The sequence below is a fragment of the Prunus dulcis genome, chromosome 7 (genome assembly GCF_902201215.1).
Source record: "Prunus dulcis chromosome 7, ALMONDv2, whole genome shotgun sequence".
NCBI classification, from domain to species: domain Eukaryota; kingdom Viridiplantae; phylum Streptophyta; class Magnoliopsida; order Rosales; family Rosaceae; genus Prunus; species Prunus dulcis.
This window is the reverse complement of record NC_047656.1, coordinates 4,421,799-4,443,225: the sequence shown is the minus strand read 5'-3', so window position 1 is coordinate 4,443,225 and position 21,427 is coordinate 4,421,799. Positions and strand designations below refer to the sequence as shown.

Genomic DNA, 21,427 nt, shown 5'->3' with positions numbered 1-21,427 from the left:
TTTCCTTTGTAAGAGCATACACCTGCAATCATAAGTTGGCATAGCCCCTCCAATTATCAGGAGCTGAATTAAAAATAGGCAAGTACCAATTTCATCAAAAACATAACGGGCACATATAACACCTAGATCAATCCAAGCACGATTATAAACAAGACTTTATGAGAAGACCTACCTTCCTTTCAAGTGTTGCAACCCTTTGATGGTATTCCTNTCGCAGTGACTCGACTTCTGCATCATTGGATTTTCTCTGTTCAATTATTTTCACCAGTTAATATGTGAACATCTATAAGAAAAATAATTATTAAAATCACAATACTATATGGCTGATAAAGCAAATTGGGAAAGAAAAAAAAAATTGATAATGAGAATGTGAACTAGTCAACCATGGTTGGTTTCAAGAAATACCAGAAATTTTCCAAAACATGAAACATATAATTAGACAACCATCAAATTGTATGTGCAAACTTATAATTCCATAACATGATTGTTACACTGACAAAGATCAAGCATCAGGAATGCTTTTGGGCAAAATGAATAGTCCAATTAGAATCTATGCCTTTATTTTGCATTTACACACAAACAATTTTGAAGAAAACGTTGAAATCAAAATTGAAAAAAGAATGCATTTTAAAATTTAAATATTAACTCAACATAAACCACTCGCAAGAGGAAGTAGCATGAATATAGCAAAGATATTTTCATCCAACAATTCTCCACGGATGCTTCATTCAGTGACAAGCCAAGGGGGCAACTACCTCCCTATAAGAATTTCCGTGATTTCCCTATATGCTGGGTTATAAATGGAAGATGGTAGCAAATACAAGTGCATTATACACCAAGAGTGAAAAATCAAAGTAAAACATGCATGATCAAGCCATTATTTTATCTACTCAAATGAAGGTATAAAAATATTACAAAATGCATACCTTCAAATCCTCGATCGCAGATTTTAATTGTTCATTTTCATTCATAAACTTTGCAATCTCATCAGCTTTTGCCTGGAAAAGAATCAAATATATCAGACGTTCAGAACTGTAGATATACATACAATTGAACAGACATTAACAATGTAACATAGCTGCACCCAGAGAGATCCACAATGAAGAAAGAGTATAATAATTCTTCTCTTGTATTTGTTGCTGCTTTAACTTAATTACCATATACAGAAATACAAAATGTTTCTATTTTCCTAAATCAACAGACACAGACACAGACACACACCATCTGCAAGACTAAAGGTGTTCAGGTTAACTAAGCAAACTTCATAAACCTCCGATATATGTAGACAGCGCTTCTAAATTAAAGAAATCCAGTCAAGAAGTTCAGTAGTATTGTCTCAAGTGTTCCACTAAATGAACAGGGATAATAATAAATGGTTGTGATCTTATGAGCTCTCAAATAAGATGCTACCTAATCATTCATCATGTACCTGGGCCTGTCTTGCAGCACCTTGCAATGCAGCTTCCATCATCTTCATCTCCATCTTCACCTTCTCCAATTCAATCACTGAAGAGTCAGACGCATTTTCCCCTGAGCTCAGATGTTGCCCTTTAACATCAGCTTCATTATCATCAGCTTGTTCTTCTCGATGTTCTTGACACTCTCCTGGAGCTTATTCACGGCCCCGGCGAGATCGGGGAAGTTCCCCAAAGAGACTTTCCCACTGAACCACGCCATTCTTTAAACAAAATACCGAATCAGATTCAATTCAAATTCAATTATAAGAACCAACCTAAAAAACTGAAATCAAATTTGAAAACTGATCGAGATCCGATTCCAAATAGGTCGAATCAGAAAAAGGCAAAAGAGAAATGAACCTGGTTGGGGTGGTCCGATTAATTCCTGGTGATTCAAATCATGGCGTATGCTTTTTGAGCTGAAGAAGGAAACTTCTGTGAGATTCGCGGCTGGTTTCACGAATAGAGAGTGGTTTTGTGGAAAGAGACGGACAATGAGGGGTTGATCCGAATTCTGATTGATCTGGAGAGAGAGACAGAGAGTTGTGCTAGAGAGAGAGAGAGAGAGAGCCAAGATAGAGAGAGCCAAGAGAGACCCAGAGAGCTGTGATAGACAGATACCAAAGAGAAAGAGAGTTGTGCCAGAGAGAGAGAGAGTTGTGCTAGAGAGAGAGAGTTGTGTGAGCTGAGAGAACAAATTTCTGAACTTGTGAAAAATCAGCAATAAGGGTACAATAATTTTATATTTATAGGTGATAGTTGTACAAAAATTGGGAAGGGGTGGTATTTTTAATTAAAATTATAAAATGGGTGTCATTTTCAGCTATTTCCCCAGAATCTAAGGGTAATGATTGAGTGGAATGATCTATCTTGACATGCTTTCTCAATGGATCATCTGAAAAAGGAAGATGAACCAATTACTTCCTGCAAAGCATTAAAACAAGTAGAAACCAAGGCAGCAAAATCAAAATGCATCTGACGCACAAGGCACACAATATAATCAACCTCCAACGTCTTTAAGTTGTAGTTATATCATATTATACGCAAACCCAAACAATTAACAATACAGAATAAGCTGAACATTTGAATAGGGAGAAACAAGAAACAAAATAGAAAATGCCCAGAAACACACGAGTATAAAGAAAGAGAAACGCTCAAGAATACAACAAATTTTACTGGTAGATAGTCGGGAATAAGAAAGTAATAGCATTTCCAAGACAATTGTTCTTCCTTTTCTCCAATGAGGGTACTTCAGAGATAGCCATGATTATGAACTCACCAAAATTATCTGATGCTGGCACTTCATGGGATCTCTTTTTGAGTGCATCCGTGACAGATGCTTCACCTTGCAAAGATCCTGGATCCTGAAGTGAAAAAGAAGTAAATTATACCCCCAATCTATAGATAATTAGTACGAGATGCATGAAGAAGCAGCTCAAATTAATTCAAAAAACACCCGTCCAAAAAAGCTTGAGCTCAGACTAATTATTACATTCTTCAACCTCAAAGTTAAAAGTGTCTCTGTTGCGCATAGTACATTGTTTATCTTACTCCAGAACATGCAAAGGAGCTGACAATTATAAAAAATAATCTACAATACAAGATACAAGCACAATCAACTGCTATGCCATAAATGATAAATCTCACTGGTATATTGGAAGCACAATTAGGAGTTCAATTTCAAATGGGGACTTTTGAAATTGAAATTGGAAGGGGGACTTTTGAAGTTGAAATTGGAAGCCTAAATCTCACTGGTCCATTGGAAGTCTAATTAGGAGTTTAATTCCAAATGGCACACAGTGAAAAGTTTGCCTTTTTGAAATCGAAATCGGAAAATGAATTGCAGAAGGTAGCAAGTGAACTCTTACTTGAAAAGGGCAATGCATAAGCTTGCCGAAAATATCGTCCTTCAAATCTGCAGCAGCGATTGTGTAAATGGCATTCGTAAGTCCACATGAATATTCTTCCGTGTCCTCAGGCAAAGAGTACCCTTTGTACACACTAACAGGAGGATCAAATATCTGCCACAATTCCAAACAAAAAAGAAAGAGTGAAGTGAAGTGAAGTTCAAGCACATTAAACCCATTTAACCCAGAAATAGAAAAATGTAAAATTATCGAAGAACTAAGCTGAGCCTGACAATCGCCGAAACTCTTATAAACACCAACAATATCTCCTTTGCGCACTACATAGAAGGCATCTTTTGCCAGCTCCACAATTGGTTCAGCTTCTGACTTCCTCCGTGAACGAGACTATGTCGTCTTCCTGCTGATGCTGCTGCTGGCTTTGCTTTGAGATCAGCAGAGCTGAATATGGAATCTCGTTGATTCTAAGTTGATGCACTTAACCCCACACGAAAGGTCCAATTTTCTTTTCCACGAAACGACCCTTCGTTCTGAAAATGGTGGTTGCGTGAAAAGTGCGACAACGACAAGCAGTTCATCACACATGCAGCGTCAGGATGGATTGTCCAGGTTTCTGAAACAGAGCCAGAGGAGGCAGAGAGATAGAAAAGGAATTGGGTATGACTGCGCACAAATAATGGATTTTCTCTTACTTAATTGTGGCCTGAAATTTGAGAACATGGTGATAATTAAAGTGTTTGGTATTAATTAGTAATTGAGACCCAAAACCAATTTCGAAGAAACCCCTAAATCAATTTCTTACAAATCCATACACCATAAACCAAATTCACAAAAACCCTAAATTTCAAAGACAAGGAAGATGAACAGTACCTCGTGGATGTGAACCGTGGAGTTAAGCTTGGATGAATAGCCACTGCTGAGGGAGAAAGAAGATTGCGTCAGAGAGAGAGAGAGAGAGTTACACGAGGGAGAGAGAAGGACTGAAGAGAGAGAGCCAAGAGAGTTGAGAGAGAACCCAATTTCTGAAAAACCACAATAAAACCACAATAAAAATGTATTTATACGTGGTAGTTGTAAAAAAATTGAAAAAGGATGGTATTTTTAGTTAAAATTATAAAAATGGTGGCATTTTCAGCTATTTCCCTATTTTCAGTTAGAATTATAAAAATGGTGGCATTTTGGGCTATTTCCCTATTTTTGGAGGGCTTGAGTCCAAATTAGTCTTCAAACTCAAAATAGCATATAGTTTCACTACTCATCATTAAACACAAATATTATTTTTCTGAGTTAACTGAAAGAACAATTATTATTCTTTACTGTTCTTAATTATATATGCCCTAGATGATGATAAAAACCATTTCAAATTAACAAAAATTTACCCATGAAGCTAATTGAACTACCTTGCATAAAATTCAAGCTACCAGTGATCATCACATAAAGCCAAAATGGTTTGTTAAAAAAGAAAAAAACATGGCTGGATGAGCTTGAAAAGGATTTCCAAAACAATCAAACCAACATTGAAGGATGATACTCCATCAGCTAAATTCCATTGTCCAATTAAGTGGTACTACACTCAGACACCAATACTAAAGGAAAGAAAAATAATTGCTATACTGGCCAGTTAATCTATGGGACCACGACCCTGCAGCTAGCTAATATATAAAATATAAAGACAACTCCGCAGCTAGCTTATACCTAAAGGTCAGGAAAAATAAAATCTATGTGGAATTACTTGAAAGATCAGAAAAAAAAAAAAAAAAATTTCTCATAATCGAAGTTGGACAATTCTGTGTCTTCCCGCAGTTACTTCCCTTGCCAGTAAAGTAGCTCTCGGTTTTTGACAGAAAACTAGAAAGGGTGAACAATCAAAGGAAGGGAAAACTAATGAATTTGAAAGTAATGAATACTATAGCAAATGAATTTGCTCTGTCTTTTACACTTTTTTTTTTTTGGGGCAGGAAACTAGAAAGAGTGAACAATAAAAGGAAGGGAAAACTAGAATTAAGGATCATCTATCAAAAGAAAAGATGGAATTGGAAAAAAAGCACCAAAAGAAGAAAATATCAAAAGGGTAGAAGTGAACTCAATCCAACAATGATGAATCATTAAATTATATATTAGATGTTTACCGTTTGTATGGAGAATCAGTTTGTTTCTTACGCATCTTTTTTCTACAGGTTACTAACGAGGGTGAACAATCAGACAAAGAAATTGAGGATGATGCACCAAAAGAAAATTTAGAAATAGACTAAGAATCAGCAAAAGAAGATGACACAAAGCAGAGAATTGACCCAATTTCACTTGCAGAAAAGCCACATCAAATAACATCAACAAAATGGCACAGAGAGAGAGAGAGAGAGAGAGAGAGAGAGAGAGAGAGGAGGTGTCGCACGTGAGATAGTGGGCGAATCGGCCACTTGCATCTGTTTCTCCCAATGAATTTCACCAACATGAAATTAGGGAGCTTTAGTTTTAAAACACAACATAGTTTACGAAACTATGTTGCACAACATATGCCAATGAAATATATCTCTGAACCTCAGTTTTAACGATTTTATAACTTTCATGAATAAAGGGGAACAAAATGGCACAAAATGTGCAACTAATCCAAATGAATTCAGGTTTTTGTATGTTTTTAGTTAAAATCAGTTTTACATGTTGAAAGTTGAACTAAGCACTTAGGCTGGTACATATTGGAGAGAGATGGCTCCACATTCCTCTTAACCAAATTTTCAACCACCAAACCTACGTTACCCCTAGATTTTGACACTAACTCCCACTTCACCAACTGCACTTATTTCCCTTCTCCTTGGCCTTGCCATAAAAATTCTCATATGAGCTTCTCAACCTTCATCTATTGGGACTACTTATCCTATTCGATAGTATTGTGGGTGGGATTTATGCAAAGATAGTAGAAATAGGTAAAGTGTTTCTCTCAGTTCTCAGTTTTAAAGGAAGGGGAAGGGAAACAAGAATGTTTTGGTATGACCAGTGGCATGGAGATGCTCTTAAGGATTCTTTCTAGGTTTGTTTTCTTAGGTGTCGATTTTGACTATCATTCATTCTTTCACTAAACTCAGAATTGCAGAATCAGAATCAGCAATAGGAAGTTCATCCAAAAAATTTGGCTTCCTCAGTAACTCCTTCACTAAACTCTTCCTTAATAACAAGTTTGATGTCAGCAGAAAACTTGTAAAGCTAAACACCAACTATGAATTGATCACAAATTCACAAAATAAATCTATGCCAGCCATAAAATTTGAGTTTCTGGAACAATAAGGTCACAAAACAGGAACAGGGGAATCAAAAGAAATCCATTATCAAATTTAAACAAAAACTCACATTACTAACAAACAAAACCCAGCTATCCAAAAGGAATAGAAAAAGCAAACTGACCTTTGATATTGGAAAAGTCCCCAATTTCTAGGGTTTGAATTGATGAGAGAGAGAGAGAGAGAGAGAGAGAGAGAGAGAGAGAGAGAGAGAAGGACGAAGAGAGAGAAGGAGAGAGAGGGAGCAAGAGAGCTTCAAGCTTCTGCGAGCGCGAACCAGCAGCTGCGAATGACGCGAGAAAATAATTCAAAAAAAACGCATTTTGTTATAAAGAAGTGAAGCCCACGTAGATAAAGTTAGAGGATATTAGTCAAAAGATGGAATTATGATGTTGGAGAGAAATCATTATGTCTCCCTTAAAAGCCATTTGCTTTGCCTATAAATAGGCATTATATTTGCTTGTAAACACACACGAATGAAAGAAGAGAAACAGTGAAGTCTGTCTGAGGAGAAATTCTGTCAGTGTAAACACCACAAAGAGAAATATAATTTCACTCCCAATATTACAGTGGTACTTCTCATACTCCGATTATTCTAATTCTATAACACGTTATCAGCACGATAGTCTCTTCTTTTTATTTCTGAATTTTTCCCAACTCAACACTACGTGGTTATTTCTCTGTCTCCTCTCTGTCATATGTCTACTCTCACTTTACTACTACGACGACATGCAAACTTTCTTTTTTGTGTTCTCACAATTTTTATGTTGTTTCATCCATGCTTGTTTAATTTACTTCTTTGTAACGTAATTTGGAATGACGCGGTTTTTATACCCCGTCCTGTTATTTTATGGTGGTGTAATTTTTTTTTATCCATCGCGTTGTAACACAAATTATTGTAATAAAATGATGGTGTGATCTTAAAACCCATATATTATATCTTGAATAGTGGCGCAGTTATATTGCCCACAATATATGATATATTATGCACTTCATATATATTAGGTGGAGGTTTTTATCCTCACATTTATTTTATTTATGGTATGGTGTAGGTTTATTACCCATACGGCAATATTTATTTAAAGGTGTGGCGCGGGTTTATCGTCCACACAGCTGCCTTTACTTTTATTTAAAAAGTATGGAGCAGAATTAGTGCCCATACAAGCACATTTACTCTTACTTAAAGTATGATGTGGAATTAACCCTCATACTTTATGAATTTACTTTACCGCACATTTACTTTTATTTAAAGTATGATGTGGAATTAACCCTCATACTTTATAAATTTACTTTACCGCACATTTACTTTTATTTAAAGTATGATGTGGAATTAACCCTCATACTTTATGAATTTACTTTACCGCACATTTACTTTTATTTAAGGTATGATGTGGAATTAACCCTCATACTTTATAAATTTACTTTACCGTTCCGCCCATACAGCAAGCAATTTACTTAATGAATTTACTTTACTGCACATTTAATTTTATTTAAGGTATGGTGTGAGTTTATCGTCCATACCAGCAAATTCATAGCACTTTATTTTTATCATCAATTAATATACCTGAATAATGAAGGCCTGAAATTCCTATTAATAAGTGGCTTAATGTCCCAGATCCCGAGCCTAAAGTTTTGGATGTCAAATTTGGCAAAACTAGAGTTTGCTGCCTTGGACCTTTCCGGGGACAACTATTTATCATGGGTCCTGGATGCCAAAATCCATCTACGAGCCAATGGCTTCGGACAAACAATTATAGATGAGAATGATGCTTCGCCTGAAGAGAATGCGAATGCCATGATTTTTCTTCGCCGCCACATCCATGAAGCGCTGAAGAGCGAATATGTGGTGGTTGATGAACCATTAGTTCTATGGAAAGCTCTAGGTGAAAGATACAATCACCAGAGGATGGTGACTCTCCCAAGAGCTAAATACGAATGGACTCACTTGAGATTTCAAGATTTCAAGTCAGTGTTCTAGTATAACTCTGCTATGCACAGAATTACCTCATTAATGAGGCTATGTGGTGAAAATATATCTAAGGAGGATATGCTCAAAAAAAACTCTAAGCACTTTTCATGCTTCAAATGTCCTCATTCAGCAGCAATACAGACATAGCGGTTTCAAGAAGTACTTGGAACTTGTATCTTGCCTCTTGTTAGCTGAGCAGAATAATGAGCTCTTATTAAAGAATCACCAATCTCACCCAACGGGCTCAGCACCACTTCCTGAAATAAATGCTGCATCTCAGGAAGTGAATGCCACTTCATCTCGTGGCAGTATCCACAAACGTGGGCGAGGGGGCAAGCGTGGCCGCTGGCAAGGAAGCAGAAAAGATCGTGGTGCTCGTCCAGAGGGTTTAGGTCCAAGGAGCGGTCCATCCACAAATGGCAAAAATGCATCCCGTAATAAGGGAAAGGCACAGACGAGCCATGTGCCTAGAAATGTTGAAAGCACTTGTCACAGATGTGGTGCAAAAGGACATTGGTTGCGCGCATGTCGTACGCCCAAGCATTTGGCGGATCTCTATCAAGCTTCACTAAAGAACATGAAAGTGGAGATAAATTAAATTTATCATGCTCCGCCAGTCACATATGGCTCATCAAAAATATCGTGTGAGCTAAACAAGACGCATCTGGATGTTTCTGATTTTGTTGCTGAAAGAGGGAATGAAGCTTATGGGTCCGAATTAGATTAAATTTCTTAATGTACTATTTGTATTAGCTGAGGTGTTGTTTAATTTTCATTTCAATCCAATAAAAGTGGCAATGTTTTCTTCTTTATTGATTTAGCTTATTTTACTTAGTTGAAAGCATGGATGTAAATTATGGATGCCCTCAAAACAAAGGCTATGGCAAATATATTTGTCTCGCAGACAGCGCGACTACTCATACTATCCTTCAAGATCGGAAGTATTTCTCAAAATTAATGCTTACAAAAGCAAAGGTAACAACCATATCAGGTCCTGCAGATCTGATTGAAGGTTCAGGAATAGCCCAAATTATGTTACCGAATGGAACAATACTGTCCATTCCGGATGCTTTGTATTCATCTAACTCCAGAAGGAATCTGTTGAGTTTCAAAGATATACGTTTGAATGGCTACCATGTTGAAACAAAGAAAGAGGAAAACATGGAAGAAGCTTTGTGAGCTCTCATCAGGGTTGTATTATACAACCATACGGACAATTGAGGCACATAGTGTCATGGACCAAGAGTCCATTGACTCAAATGCTTTTAAGCTTTGGCATGACAGGTTGGGTCATCCTGGATCCACCATGATGCGCAAGATCATCACCAACTCTAAAGGACATCCCTTGTTGACTAAACACATTATGTTATCAAGTGACATCTTTTGCCAAGCTTGTTCACAAGGGAAGTTGGAGATCAGACCATCACAACCAAAGGTTGATGTTGAGTCTCCATCATTTTTGCAGAGAATTCAAGGGGACATTTGTGGACCTATTCATCCCCCATGTGGACCATTTCGGTACTTTATGGTCTTGGTGGACGAATCTACCCGATGGTCACATGTTTGTCTTTTATCTACTCGGAATATGGCATTTGCTAGGCTTTTGGCTCAGATAATTAAATTACGAGCCCAATTCCCAGATTATCCCATTAAGTCAATCAGAATCGATAATGCTGGTGAATTTACATCTCAAACTTTTGATGACTACTGCATGTCACTAGGCATTGATATTGAACATCCTGTTCCCCATGTGCATACTCAAAATGGCTTGGCAGAAGCTTTAATTAAACGTCTTCAATTGATAGCACGCACTTTGCTAATGAAAACAAAGTTGCCAATTTCTGCTTGGGGATATGCCATTTTACATGCAGCATCACTTGTGCGATTGAGGCCCATCGCCAACAATCAATATTCTCCAATACAACTCGTATTGGGAAATCAACCAAACATTTCACATTTAAGAATTTTTGGGTGTGCAGTATATGTGCCCATTGCACCACCGCAACGCACTAAGATGGGCCCTCAACGCAGATTGGGAATTTATGTTGGTTTTGATTCACCATCTATCATCAAATACTTAGAACCCCTGACGGGTGATATTTTTACCGAACGATTTGCGGATTGTGATTTTGATGAGACAATCTTCCCACCATTAGGGGGAGAAAAATCTGTGTCTAAAGAACAAGGCAAACTCATTCCTGAAGAACGACATGAATTATCATGGAATGTATCCACATTGTCTCATCTCGATCCTCATACTGCTCAATGCGAAAATAAAGTGAGAAGGATCGTTCACCTCCAAAGTATTGCAAATCAAATGCCAGATGCATTTAATGATGCAGCAAAGGTGACGAAATCTCATATCCCAGCTGCAAATGCACCCGCACGGATTGATGTCCATAATGGACAAAGCAATGTGCCAGCAAATGGTTCATCTGCTGCACGCCTAAAACGTGGCAGACCACTAGGCTCAAAGGATTCAGTTCATCGAAAGAGGAAGTTGATGGACAAAATGAATCCAAATGAAATAAATAGAGAGCCCACAATTCATAATTCAAATGCCCCCAAAGAGGGACAGGTACTTCCTGAAAAGGAAAACGTCATTGGTGAGACAAGTGCCCCTGGAGTGGCAACTATACCTAAAAGTCAAGAAATCTCCATAAATTATACGTCCACTGATGAATTGTGGAGTAGAAATGAGATGATCATCGATGATATATTTGCATTCTCAGTGGCTGCTGAGATCATAAAAGATGATGATATTGAGCCATGCTCTATTAATGAATGTACACAGAGGCAAGATTGGCCTAAGTGGAAAGATGCAATCCAGGCATAATTAAATTCTTTGGAAAAAAGGAGTGTTTTTGGACATATTGTTCCAACTCCACCCAATGTGAACCCTGTAGGTTACAAGTGGGTATTTACAAGAAAGCGCAATGAGAAAAATGAGATCTCAAGGTATAAAGCGCGACTCGTTGCGCAAGGTTTTTCACAAAGGCCCGGAATTGATTATATGGAAACGTACTCTCCAGTAATGGACACAATTACATTCCGTTACTTAATAAGTTTGGCGGTTTCAGAAAAACTTGAAATGAGACTCATGGATGTCATTACCGCATATTTGTATGGAGAATTGGATACAGATATATACATGAAAGTTCCAGAAGGATTCAAGCTGCCTGAAGCAGCCAAAAATAAACCACGGGGCATGTTCTCAGTTAAATTGAGAAGATCATTATATGGGCTAAAACAATCTGGACGAATGTGGTACAATCGCCTCAGTAAGTATTTACTGAAGGAAGGATACACAAATGATCCTATTTGCCCATGTGTGTTTATTAAGAAATCAGAGACTGGATTTGCGATAGTGGCAGTATATGTCGACGACATGAATCTAATTGGAACTTCTGAAGAGCTTCAAAAGACTGCTGATTATCTCAAACGTGAGTTTGAGATGAAAGACCTTGGAAAGACAAAATATTGTCTTGGCTTGCAGATTGAGCACAATGCTAATGGAATTTTGGTGCATCAATCAACTTACACTGAGAAAGTATTGAAACGGTTTGGCATGGATAAAGCCCATCCACTTAGCACTCCAATGGTCGTTCGGTCGCTTGACACTAAGAAAGACCCATATCGTCCAAAAGGGGATGATGAAATGGTCCTTGGTCCATAAGTACCATATCTTAGTGCAATAGGTGCTTTATTGTACCTAGCACAATGTACCAGACCAGACATATCATTTTCAGTAAATCTGTTAGCAAGGTACAGTTCTGCTCCAACAAGGCGACATTGGACCGGCATCAAACATGTTCTACGATACCTTCGTGGGACAACAGACATGGGGTTATTCTATTCCAGTGAATCGACCAACGCCCAGAGTATTGTTGGTTATGCTGATGCAGGATATCTCTCTGATCCACATCAAGGACGATCATAGACTGGGTATGTATTTACATGTGGAGGAACTGCAATCTCATGGCGCTCAACGAAACAAACACTAGTGGCCACATCTTCCAATCACTCAGAAATACTTGCCCTCCATGAAGCCAGTCGTGAATGCGTTTGGTTAAGGTCGGTGATCCATCACATCCAGAAGCACATGTGCCCTACCCTCAGCAACAGACACTCCAACAATCCTGAATGAGGACAATGCAGCTTGTATTGCTCAGATCACAGGAGGGTATATCAAGGGTGACAGGACTAAGCACATATCACCAAAGTTTTTCTACACACATGAGCTCCAGAAGAGTCAAGAAATCAAATCAAACAAATCCGCTCAAGCGATAACTCAGATCTCTTCACCAAATCATTGAAATGTACATTCCAAAAGTTAGTGCATGGCATCGGATTACGACAACTCTGCAAGCAATCAAGTTGGAGCATGCAAAATCAGGGGGAGCATTCAAGAGTCCTCTAACACAGGACATATGCGCGTTGTACTCTTTTTCCTTCGACTAGGGTTTTTTCCCACCGGGTTTTTCCTAGCAAGGTTTTAACGAGGCAACATGAGTGCATTACCCTTATGTCCCAAATAAAGTTGTACTCTTTTTCCTTCGCTTAGGTTTTTTCCCACTGGGTTTTTCCAAGCAAGGTTTTAATGAGGCAACCAATCTAGGGACATGTGGTCTTCAAGGGGGAGTGTTATAAAGAAGTGAAGCCCACCTAGACAAAGCATAGATAAAGCTAGAAGTATTAGTCAAAAGATGGAATTATGATGTTGGGGAGAAATCATTATGTCTCCCTTAAAAGCCATTTGCTTTGCCTATAAATAGGCATTATATTTGCTTGTAAACACACACGAATGAGAGAAGAGAAAGAGTGAAGTCTATCTGAGGAGAAATTATGTCAGTGTAAACATCACAAAGAGAAATATAATTCCACTCCCAATATTACAGTGATACTTCTCATACTCTGATTATTCTAGTTCAATAACACATTTGTTTTTTTTTTTTTTTTCAATAATAAGGGTATTTTTTAGTTTGTATTGGGTTAGGTTTAATGGCCTACCAAACAAGTTTTAATACCAAACAGCCCTAAATTAATCTTTCTACGAAGCTTGAATAAACTAGGAAACCTGATCGAACACAAGAAGGAAAAAAGGAAACTTGCAATGCAAAAGTGAATAAACTAGGAAACCTGATCGGACCCAAGAAAAAAAAAGAAATCTCCAGCCCAAGCCCGACCCAAGTTTTAAAATTCTTTCCCATGCCTAGGTAACTTAGCCCAGTCCTCATGACAAAAAATATAACTGCCCAGCTCATTCTTCCTTTACCCAACTCAGCCCATGACTCTCTCTCTCTATTCTTTTATAGTTAATTTGTAGGGAAAAAAAACCGAATATATCTATCTATATATATAAAGCAAAATGTAGAGAATTGTAAAAAAAAAAAATACCAAAAAATGTCCTTGGTTAACATTAAGAATTCAATTAATTAAATGAGGATAATATGGTAAATTCACAATTTTTCATATTTAAAAAAATTAAAATTAAAAGAAAAATAAGATAACGGATCCTATTTTTATAGAACACAACTACCTTTTTTTTAAAATTAGAAAATAAATTAATTTTTTTTTTAAAAAGCCCCTCGCAGGCGCGAAAGCACATGTGGAGAGGCTAGTATTATATATTTTAGGATAAATATCTAAAACTAATCTAATATACGATAATAACATATAATTATATATAATATGTAACTAGAATACGTAAAAGATGTAGGAGGGACAAGATAAGCTAGGAAAGTGGGGGAGTGCTAGTTAGAATGTAGATCCAATGACTTTCCACACTCCTATTAGTTTGGGCTCGTTTGATACACCGTATAAGACTCTGGATAGGAATAAATAGTCTATGTCAGGTGTTTGGTGTCAACTTGTATTATTTAGTTACCCAATTATTTTATACAGGTTAGGCTTTTAATACTCTCTTTACCTGACTAACTAATACAACACACACACCCCAGTTTAGATAATATATGCTTAATTATACGGTTAGGGAAAAAAAAACACACACACATTCACGTGAAAAATCAGACTCTATTTTCTTCTTGTTCTGTACTATGTTCTCTACATGTTATTTTCTTCACTCTTCTCTAGGAAAATGAACCAGCAAAATAAAGCTTGAACATCTATTTAGCTTGGCCCCAAGCAGCTAAAACCCTAAATCATATTATGCAAACTCGCAAATCTTGGAGAACCCAGTTAATCAATTTGAGAACAACTCTATTTCAGTTCATCTCCCCATTATCTCTTGATGCAAAAAGAACAAAAGGTTTCTACGAATTCCAAGATATATAATTATTTTGATAATTAATAATGAAGGAATTTCGAATTCTGAAAGAAACCCATATGATTTGAAAATAAGGAGAAAGAGGTCAATTGACCTTTGTCGTTAATGACAACACATGGTCATACGAACGGTAATGGAAGATGCGGAAGCCAGTCTCTCTATGTCGTCACCATCCCAAGAGAGAAGTAGAGGAAACAAAGATGAAGAAGTTAAACTCAGGTTTCATTTTAAAAAAAATAAATTATTTTATTAATATAAACCCCATAAAAATATTGTAATATGAATCTTACCAAAAAAAATTTGTGACATTTGAATTTCAATTTCCACTTAAACAAATTTTTATTTTTAAACAAATAGTCTAATCCAATGTTATCGTGAACAGCATCAAACACAGTATAACTTAGTCTGACTATTTATCCAAAATAGCACCAAACACCTTCTAATATTATGGATAAACAGTCAGTACTCTCCGAAACAGATTAATACTATTCGACATAAATTAATCAGTACAATTCGATGTACCAAACGAGCCCTTTAAGTCTTCCACATAAGTGTCAAGATTTAACTTTGTGCAACCTTTGTTACATGACTCTCAAGGAGTAAGGTTTCTCAACTATTTTCCTATAGAAGTTGTGATGAAGTTGTAGTGTTTCCAAATGCATGATATGAGAAACCCATCACCAGAGTTCCTGTAAGGTGTGAAAAAAAAAAAAGGGAAAAAAATGACAGAAACTTCAAACTACTTTTAACTTCAAGTTTTAGCTGTAACTAGTTTTAAGTTTTAACCCAATTTAAATGAACAATTTCCAGATCAGAATATGAAAAATGCAAATCCAACTTCACATTAATTAGCGTAATGTTCATAAAGAGAACCATGGTTTCAGAAAAGTAAAAGATCAAAAAGTATTAAGTAATAGTTTTTACTTACTTGATGAATAGCTAGAGTAGAGAAGAGACAAGAAGAACAAGAAGAGGCACTTAGAAGCTGCATTGGCCATGATTATGTCAAGTGTTTCTGGGATTCTAGGCAAAGACCAAGCTGGAATTTTAATGTGATTCATAAAATGGAAATCCTTTTAAAACATTGCAGATAGAATTGGAGTGAATATAAGCACCCATTGGAGAGAGAGTAGGGTGTTGAAGATAAAGGTGAGGAAAGAAAGAGGGAAAAAAGAAAGTGTCAAAAAGAAAGGTGACGAGTTGTAGTGATGATATGTTTTCATCTTCTGGTATATTTCTGACTGCAAATGATTTAACTATCAATTATTTTATTTCATACAACAAAGATAAATTTACTGGTACAATTTTAGTTTCAATTCCTTACTTGTCTATCTCCCTTTGGACCATTAAAGAGTTCAAGATCCAAAGGTAGGTCAAGAAAGAGTATGTTATCACCAATGCATATTTGATGTTTGTTAAGTATATGCTACATCAAAAATTAATGTATCCTCTACCCTACCAAACACATTGCAAAAGTAGTTTAAAAAGAATTCACCAGTGTTGATTCTTGAAAGACTGAAATCTATTATTGACATCCCCAATCCAAATGTTTGGATAAACATCTGTTTCCCCTCAAGAGTGAATGGCGTTGTAACATAAATATTCCGACTTAAAAGGATGTTTCCTTGATGAAAAATGCATATTCTTAAGTTAGTACTCATAGATTCCAAAGTCATTAGTATAGACACAAACACAACCATGCCAGCAAAGATCACGGTGCCCTATTCCAGCCAGCCAGGTAGCCTTCTTCTTCACTTCTTCTCTCACTATCATTATTAGTCAGTCTCTCACCCACTCCGAAAGTCCCACACTCAATCTTCAGCCTTGTTTTGCTCCCAGAAAGCCCAAAAGGTAATTTCCTACACGAGCTACTCTTTGTCTGTAGTCTCATTTCTAATTCCTTGTAATAGCTGGGATTTGTGTTGTGTTGAATGCAAAATTCATCTCAAACTACCCCTTTTGTGTTCAACATATTTCTATTCTCACATTGGAATTTGTTGACATTTTACCGTTGTATATAAACTTTTGCTCTTGTGCTTGTGTGCTTGTGTCTGATTAATAAGTATGCATAAAATTCAAGGCTTTCTGCAATATAATACCGGTTTAAACAAGCATGGTATTTGGTTTTGACAGCATTCAATTTGACATATTGACTTACTAGTATTTTGGTTTGTGTCATTCAACCAAGTCAGTGTCATTCCCACTAAATCAAGCCTTTACCATTTTCATTGGAACATCCTAGGTGGGAAAGAAGCTTTAAATTGCTGCACAAAGTTTATACAGATGGCGTCGAGGGGATTTTTAGGGGTTTCTAATGGCGAGCTGATGAGGTCGAATGCAAAACCTTGTTCCAGATTGATGAAACAGACTGCCAGTATTTTCAGTGTTGGCGAAGCATTGGGATTCTGAATCCTTTGTAGACTGTGTTGAGCCAATCCTTAACAACTAAAATGAGTTATTAAAAACAGCAACTTTAATTCTCGCAAGTGCACGAACCGTTTATAGTATAGCTTATGTAAATACGAGGTCGATCCCACGGAGAATGGTAACTTGGTTCCAAGTTAAATTACTTAGAATGCTAGAAAAACATAAAACAAAGAAACTGACTAACTAGCTAAAGGCAAGGTCGAATTCAACAATGCCTCTTGCTAATTACTCAAGGTCTAGGACAGAATCCTAGCACCACACACGCACTCGAAATGGGGGGTTTTGTTGTTGAAACGAAAAGAAGAAAGTGAAATGAAAGTGCTCGAAAGTAAACACTGGCAGCAATCAACAGATTGTGAAACACTAATTGAGAGGTGTTAGAGCCTTGGAATCCACCACTAGTTTTCCTATCCAAGTTATGAATGCATAGAAATTGACTCAAGCTTCATCAACAATAGATTATCGCATACAAGCCTATGGTATCTAGGTGCAGGATGCATGATTCTCCTAAGGCATGTGATTATGCATGGTATCTACACAACACGTGATCTCTAATATGCAACCTAAGCATGGTATCTACTTAGAATAAAGCATACAAGAGTCATTAAGCTCCTTGAGAATATGATAATCACACAAGTCCTAGAACATGGTATCTGTCCTAGTCAACCTATGGTTATTAACCCCTTGAATGATTCTTAGGCCATTCATGTGTTGCTTGTGAAAGGAGAGTAGAATTGGTGAATCTAAACCCCTTCCCAACCTGTGCTAGATGCATAAAATCCTAGTTAGCTACTCCAAGAAAACATACATCAAGCACATAATAAACTGGAGATTAACAACTTGATAATAAAAGCAAGGAAATCAATTAACTATAAAATCATCCATAACATTGAATATTCATGACTAGGGCTTCATCCTAAGCCCTAACTAAATGGATTAGTTAGACATAACTATGAATACAGAAAATAAGAAATACATAGATAGGATAAAGAGAGGAGAAGAACTAGATGATGGCAGTAAGGAAGTTCCCAGGATAGCTCCAAGCTCCCTTCTCTCTTTGTGGTGAATCTGAATGTGTGTATGAGAGTAATGGATGAAGTGAATGTGTGTGTCTGCCTTCTATATCTCCCTCCTCCTCCTTGAATGAGTGTGCAGCTCTCTATTTATAGAGTGCCAATTTCGTCCTCCCCTCTACCTGGTGAAACACACCTCTCTTAGCTGCTCCTAATTGCCTAAGCTGCCCAATAAATGCCAACTGCTCCAGCTGCCCAAAAAGTCAATTGCTCCAGCTGCCCAATAAATGCTTTGGTGAATTATTCTTGGTCTCTTTATGACAAGCTTAACTTTTGTTCATCTTTAGCTGCTCCTAATTGCCTAAGCTGCCCAAAAAGTCAATTGCTCCAGCTGCCCAATAAATGCTTTGGTGAATTATTCTTGGTCTCTTTATGGCAAGCTTGACTTTTGTTCATCTTTCTGACTTCCCAAGCTGATTTGTCTCCCATGTGTGGCTGCTTTTATGTGTAGCACATGGCTCTAGGGATGTAGCCACATTAAATGTGATGGCAGCCAACTATGACTTTTCTGTGAACTTGGTTGAGACTTTGATGTGCTGAAGGCTCCAGCTTTATCCAATTGGGCTGAACTTTGGATATGTTATAATAGACACCCATTGAAACAACTTCTGTCAAGGATGTCTCCTCATCCGACCTGTGTAAATTGCTGAAATGAGGCCTGCAAGATGACCTACGAAACTGGACTGTGGCTCAAATTGGTTTTGTCTTTAAGCCCATATTCCTCTTGTGCCACACAGCCATTAACATGCATGAAGTGTGTCAAATGTCATCCCCTTGCTGTCTTAACCTACAAAACACACAAACATAGGTAAGAGACTCAAAATAAAGAGAAGCTAAACAAAATTACTAAGAAAAGAAGGCATGCAAATGTGTGAAATTATGACCTTATCAAATACCCCCAAACTTAGATTTTGCTAGTCCTCGAGCAAAACAAAATAAAACTACAACTTAGGAATCAGGAAATAAGCAACTAGCCTTCCAAACAATATCCTCAAATAATCACCAACGGATATGGTTCCAAAGAAACACAACAATCACAATCTAAGTTCCACACATGATTCATGGGTAACCAAAGCTCACAATGACATCCTTAAGTGTAGTGTGTGAATTCTGAATAAGTACAACACCTGCAACTCAGATAAGTACATGCGCACACACTTAGAGCAAAATCAATAATTCCAAACCCCATAAGCTCATTATCAAATCAGCTCTCCACAGTAATACCATACAATACCAAGGATCAAAAGGACTTTACAAGGGTAGTAATGAGGTTTAGGGTAGTGGTTGAATGAAAGAAGGGATATGGATATATAACAACATCTTGAGCACAACTAAAGCATAGGTAAGAGCATGAGAGATTACTGAACTTTGTAACAAGCAAGGAACACATACATGAGCATATTTTCAAAATAATTTCAGCACCTTCATATCTGTGTATTTGGCCTAATTTTGTGGCTCTTTACCCTAGATCACCATGATCTTCTCTTTTATAACACCCTAGGGCCGTGACTACATTGGTCACACCTCATTACCTCTTTTGATTAGTTACCAATACCCCCAAACTTATTTCTTTTCAACACTTGGGTAATGGCACTAATGATTCACTTTTGCTCCAAAAACCTTGCTTTCTTTATAACTCTCTTTTGAAGATAACTTTAATTGCTCATAGAATAAGTAAGAATAAGAAAACAGAGGTTCATTATGGTAGGAATGGTTTACACAAAGAGAGGCTTACCGTAGGCTCAAATGGGTTGACTAGGGATGAATACATGTAGAGGGATGGTTAGAAAAGCTCAAACGGTTCAAACATGGCCTAAATCACTTCCTAAGCATTGTATGGCAACAAAATGTCTCAAGAGATATTCAAATAAGTTCTAGAGTAAGAAACCAAGATCATGAGATAAGTAGAATTGCATAACGTCTCCAAGTAGCAAGAAATTGGACTAACTCGGCAAAGTGCTCAACAAGTGCAAGGATGGCATGCAAGACAGAGTTAACTCAAAACCACACAAAGTCCTTAAACAATGACTATCAATTTCTGAGAAACCATATTAGTATTAGATCCAAGTCTTATCATAGGTGTTTGGAAGGATAACAAAACAAGACACAAAATCCTGCGTTTTTGGCCATTAGACACACTCAAAATTTCAAAATTTGACAATTTGAAACAACATAACTAAAATTTGACAATTTGAAACAACATAACTAAATCCTTCCCCCCAAACTTAAATGAAACATTGTCCTCAATGTTTAGAGAGTAAGAAAAAGCAATGCCTCATAAATGAAAGGAAAGAAGACAAGGGAAAGACATAACCAAAGGTTAGAGTTCAGAAAAACTCCCCTTTGAAGCGATTAGGACGCAAGCAAGCTTCCTCGCATATTCTATCTTCTCCTCGACACCTTGGGTTGCCTCCCAAGAAGCGCTAAGTTTCATGTCTTCAGCCAGACATCCAACTTTCTATAGTGAATGGGGGGGTTTGGGCTCAATCGACACCTCATGCAATGCAAGAGAGTTCACCAAGCTTGTTTTCCTTTTCCATTTCTTCCTTGCTGCTTTTCTTTTCCTTTTCTGTTTATGAATAGAATCACAATGAATTGTAGGAATGATTGGAATATTCACATTGGAGCATTGAACATGTGGGCTGCCCCCTGCTCCTCCTTGTCTCCTCTTTTCAGCAAGCATGATTCTTCTGAATAAGGAAGGCCATCAAATCTCTCTTTCCCTGGATTACCAAATACTTCAATTTGAAAACAATCTTGTACAACATTTGGCTTCAGGGCATCAAACACTTTGAAGGCAACAGTTTCTCCATTAACGGTCATGGTGAGAGTGCCTTGCTCCACATCAATCTTGGTCTTAGCAGTAGCCATGAAGGGTCGGCCAAAGATAAGGGGCAATTCATTGTCAAGAATTGGTGCTTCTTCCATCTCCAAGACTAAGAAATCAGCTGGCAAGATTAAACCTTCTACGTTCACCAAAACGTCTTCTAGAATGCCCTTGGGGTACCGAATAGTTCTATCTGCCAATTGAATACTCACAGTTGTGGCTTGCAACTCACCAAGGTTAAGATTCTCATA

General features: G+C 37.3%; 1 protein-coding gene and 2 long non-coding RNA genes across 4 annotated transcripts; 1 reads left to right on the top strand and 2 right to left on the bottom strand.

Moving 5' to 3' along the window:
• Nucleotides 1–211: 211 nt before the first annotated feature.
• Nucleotides 212–2,015, bottom strand: LOC117635702. Its single transcript, XR_004586930.1, has 4 exons — nt 1,818–2,015; nt 1,430–1,678; nt 927–998; nt 212–247 (listed from the first exon to the last, which is right to left on the bottom strand). It is a non-coding gene; the product is annotated as an uncharacterized LOC117635702 (long non-coding RNA).
• A 64-nt stretch (nt 2,016–2,079) lies between these two features.
• On the bottom strand, nt 2,080–3,735 carry LOC117635703. 2 transcript variants are annotated; one of them, XR_004586932.1, is made up of 3 exons: nt 3,326–3,735; nt 2,737–2,821; nt 2,080–2,381 (listed from the first exon to the last, which is right to left on the bottom strand). It is a non-coding gene; the product is annotated as an uncharacterized LOC117635703 (long non-coding RNA). The 2 variants fall into 2 exon arrangements; XR_004586931.1 differs by having other exon boundaries at nt 2,080–2,352.
• Nucleotides 3,736–8,200: 4,465 nt separating this feature from the next.
• LOC117635212 lies at nt 8,201–9,161 on the top strand. The gene is made up of 2 exons (XM_034369562.1): nt 8,201–8,503; nt 8,694–9,161. Exons 1-2 carry the CDS (start codon nt 8,201–8,203, stop codon nt 9,159–9,161), a joined length of 771 nt encoding a protein of 256 aa, XP_034225453.1.
• The last annotated feature ends 12,266 nt before the right edge of the window (nt 9,162–21,427 follow it).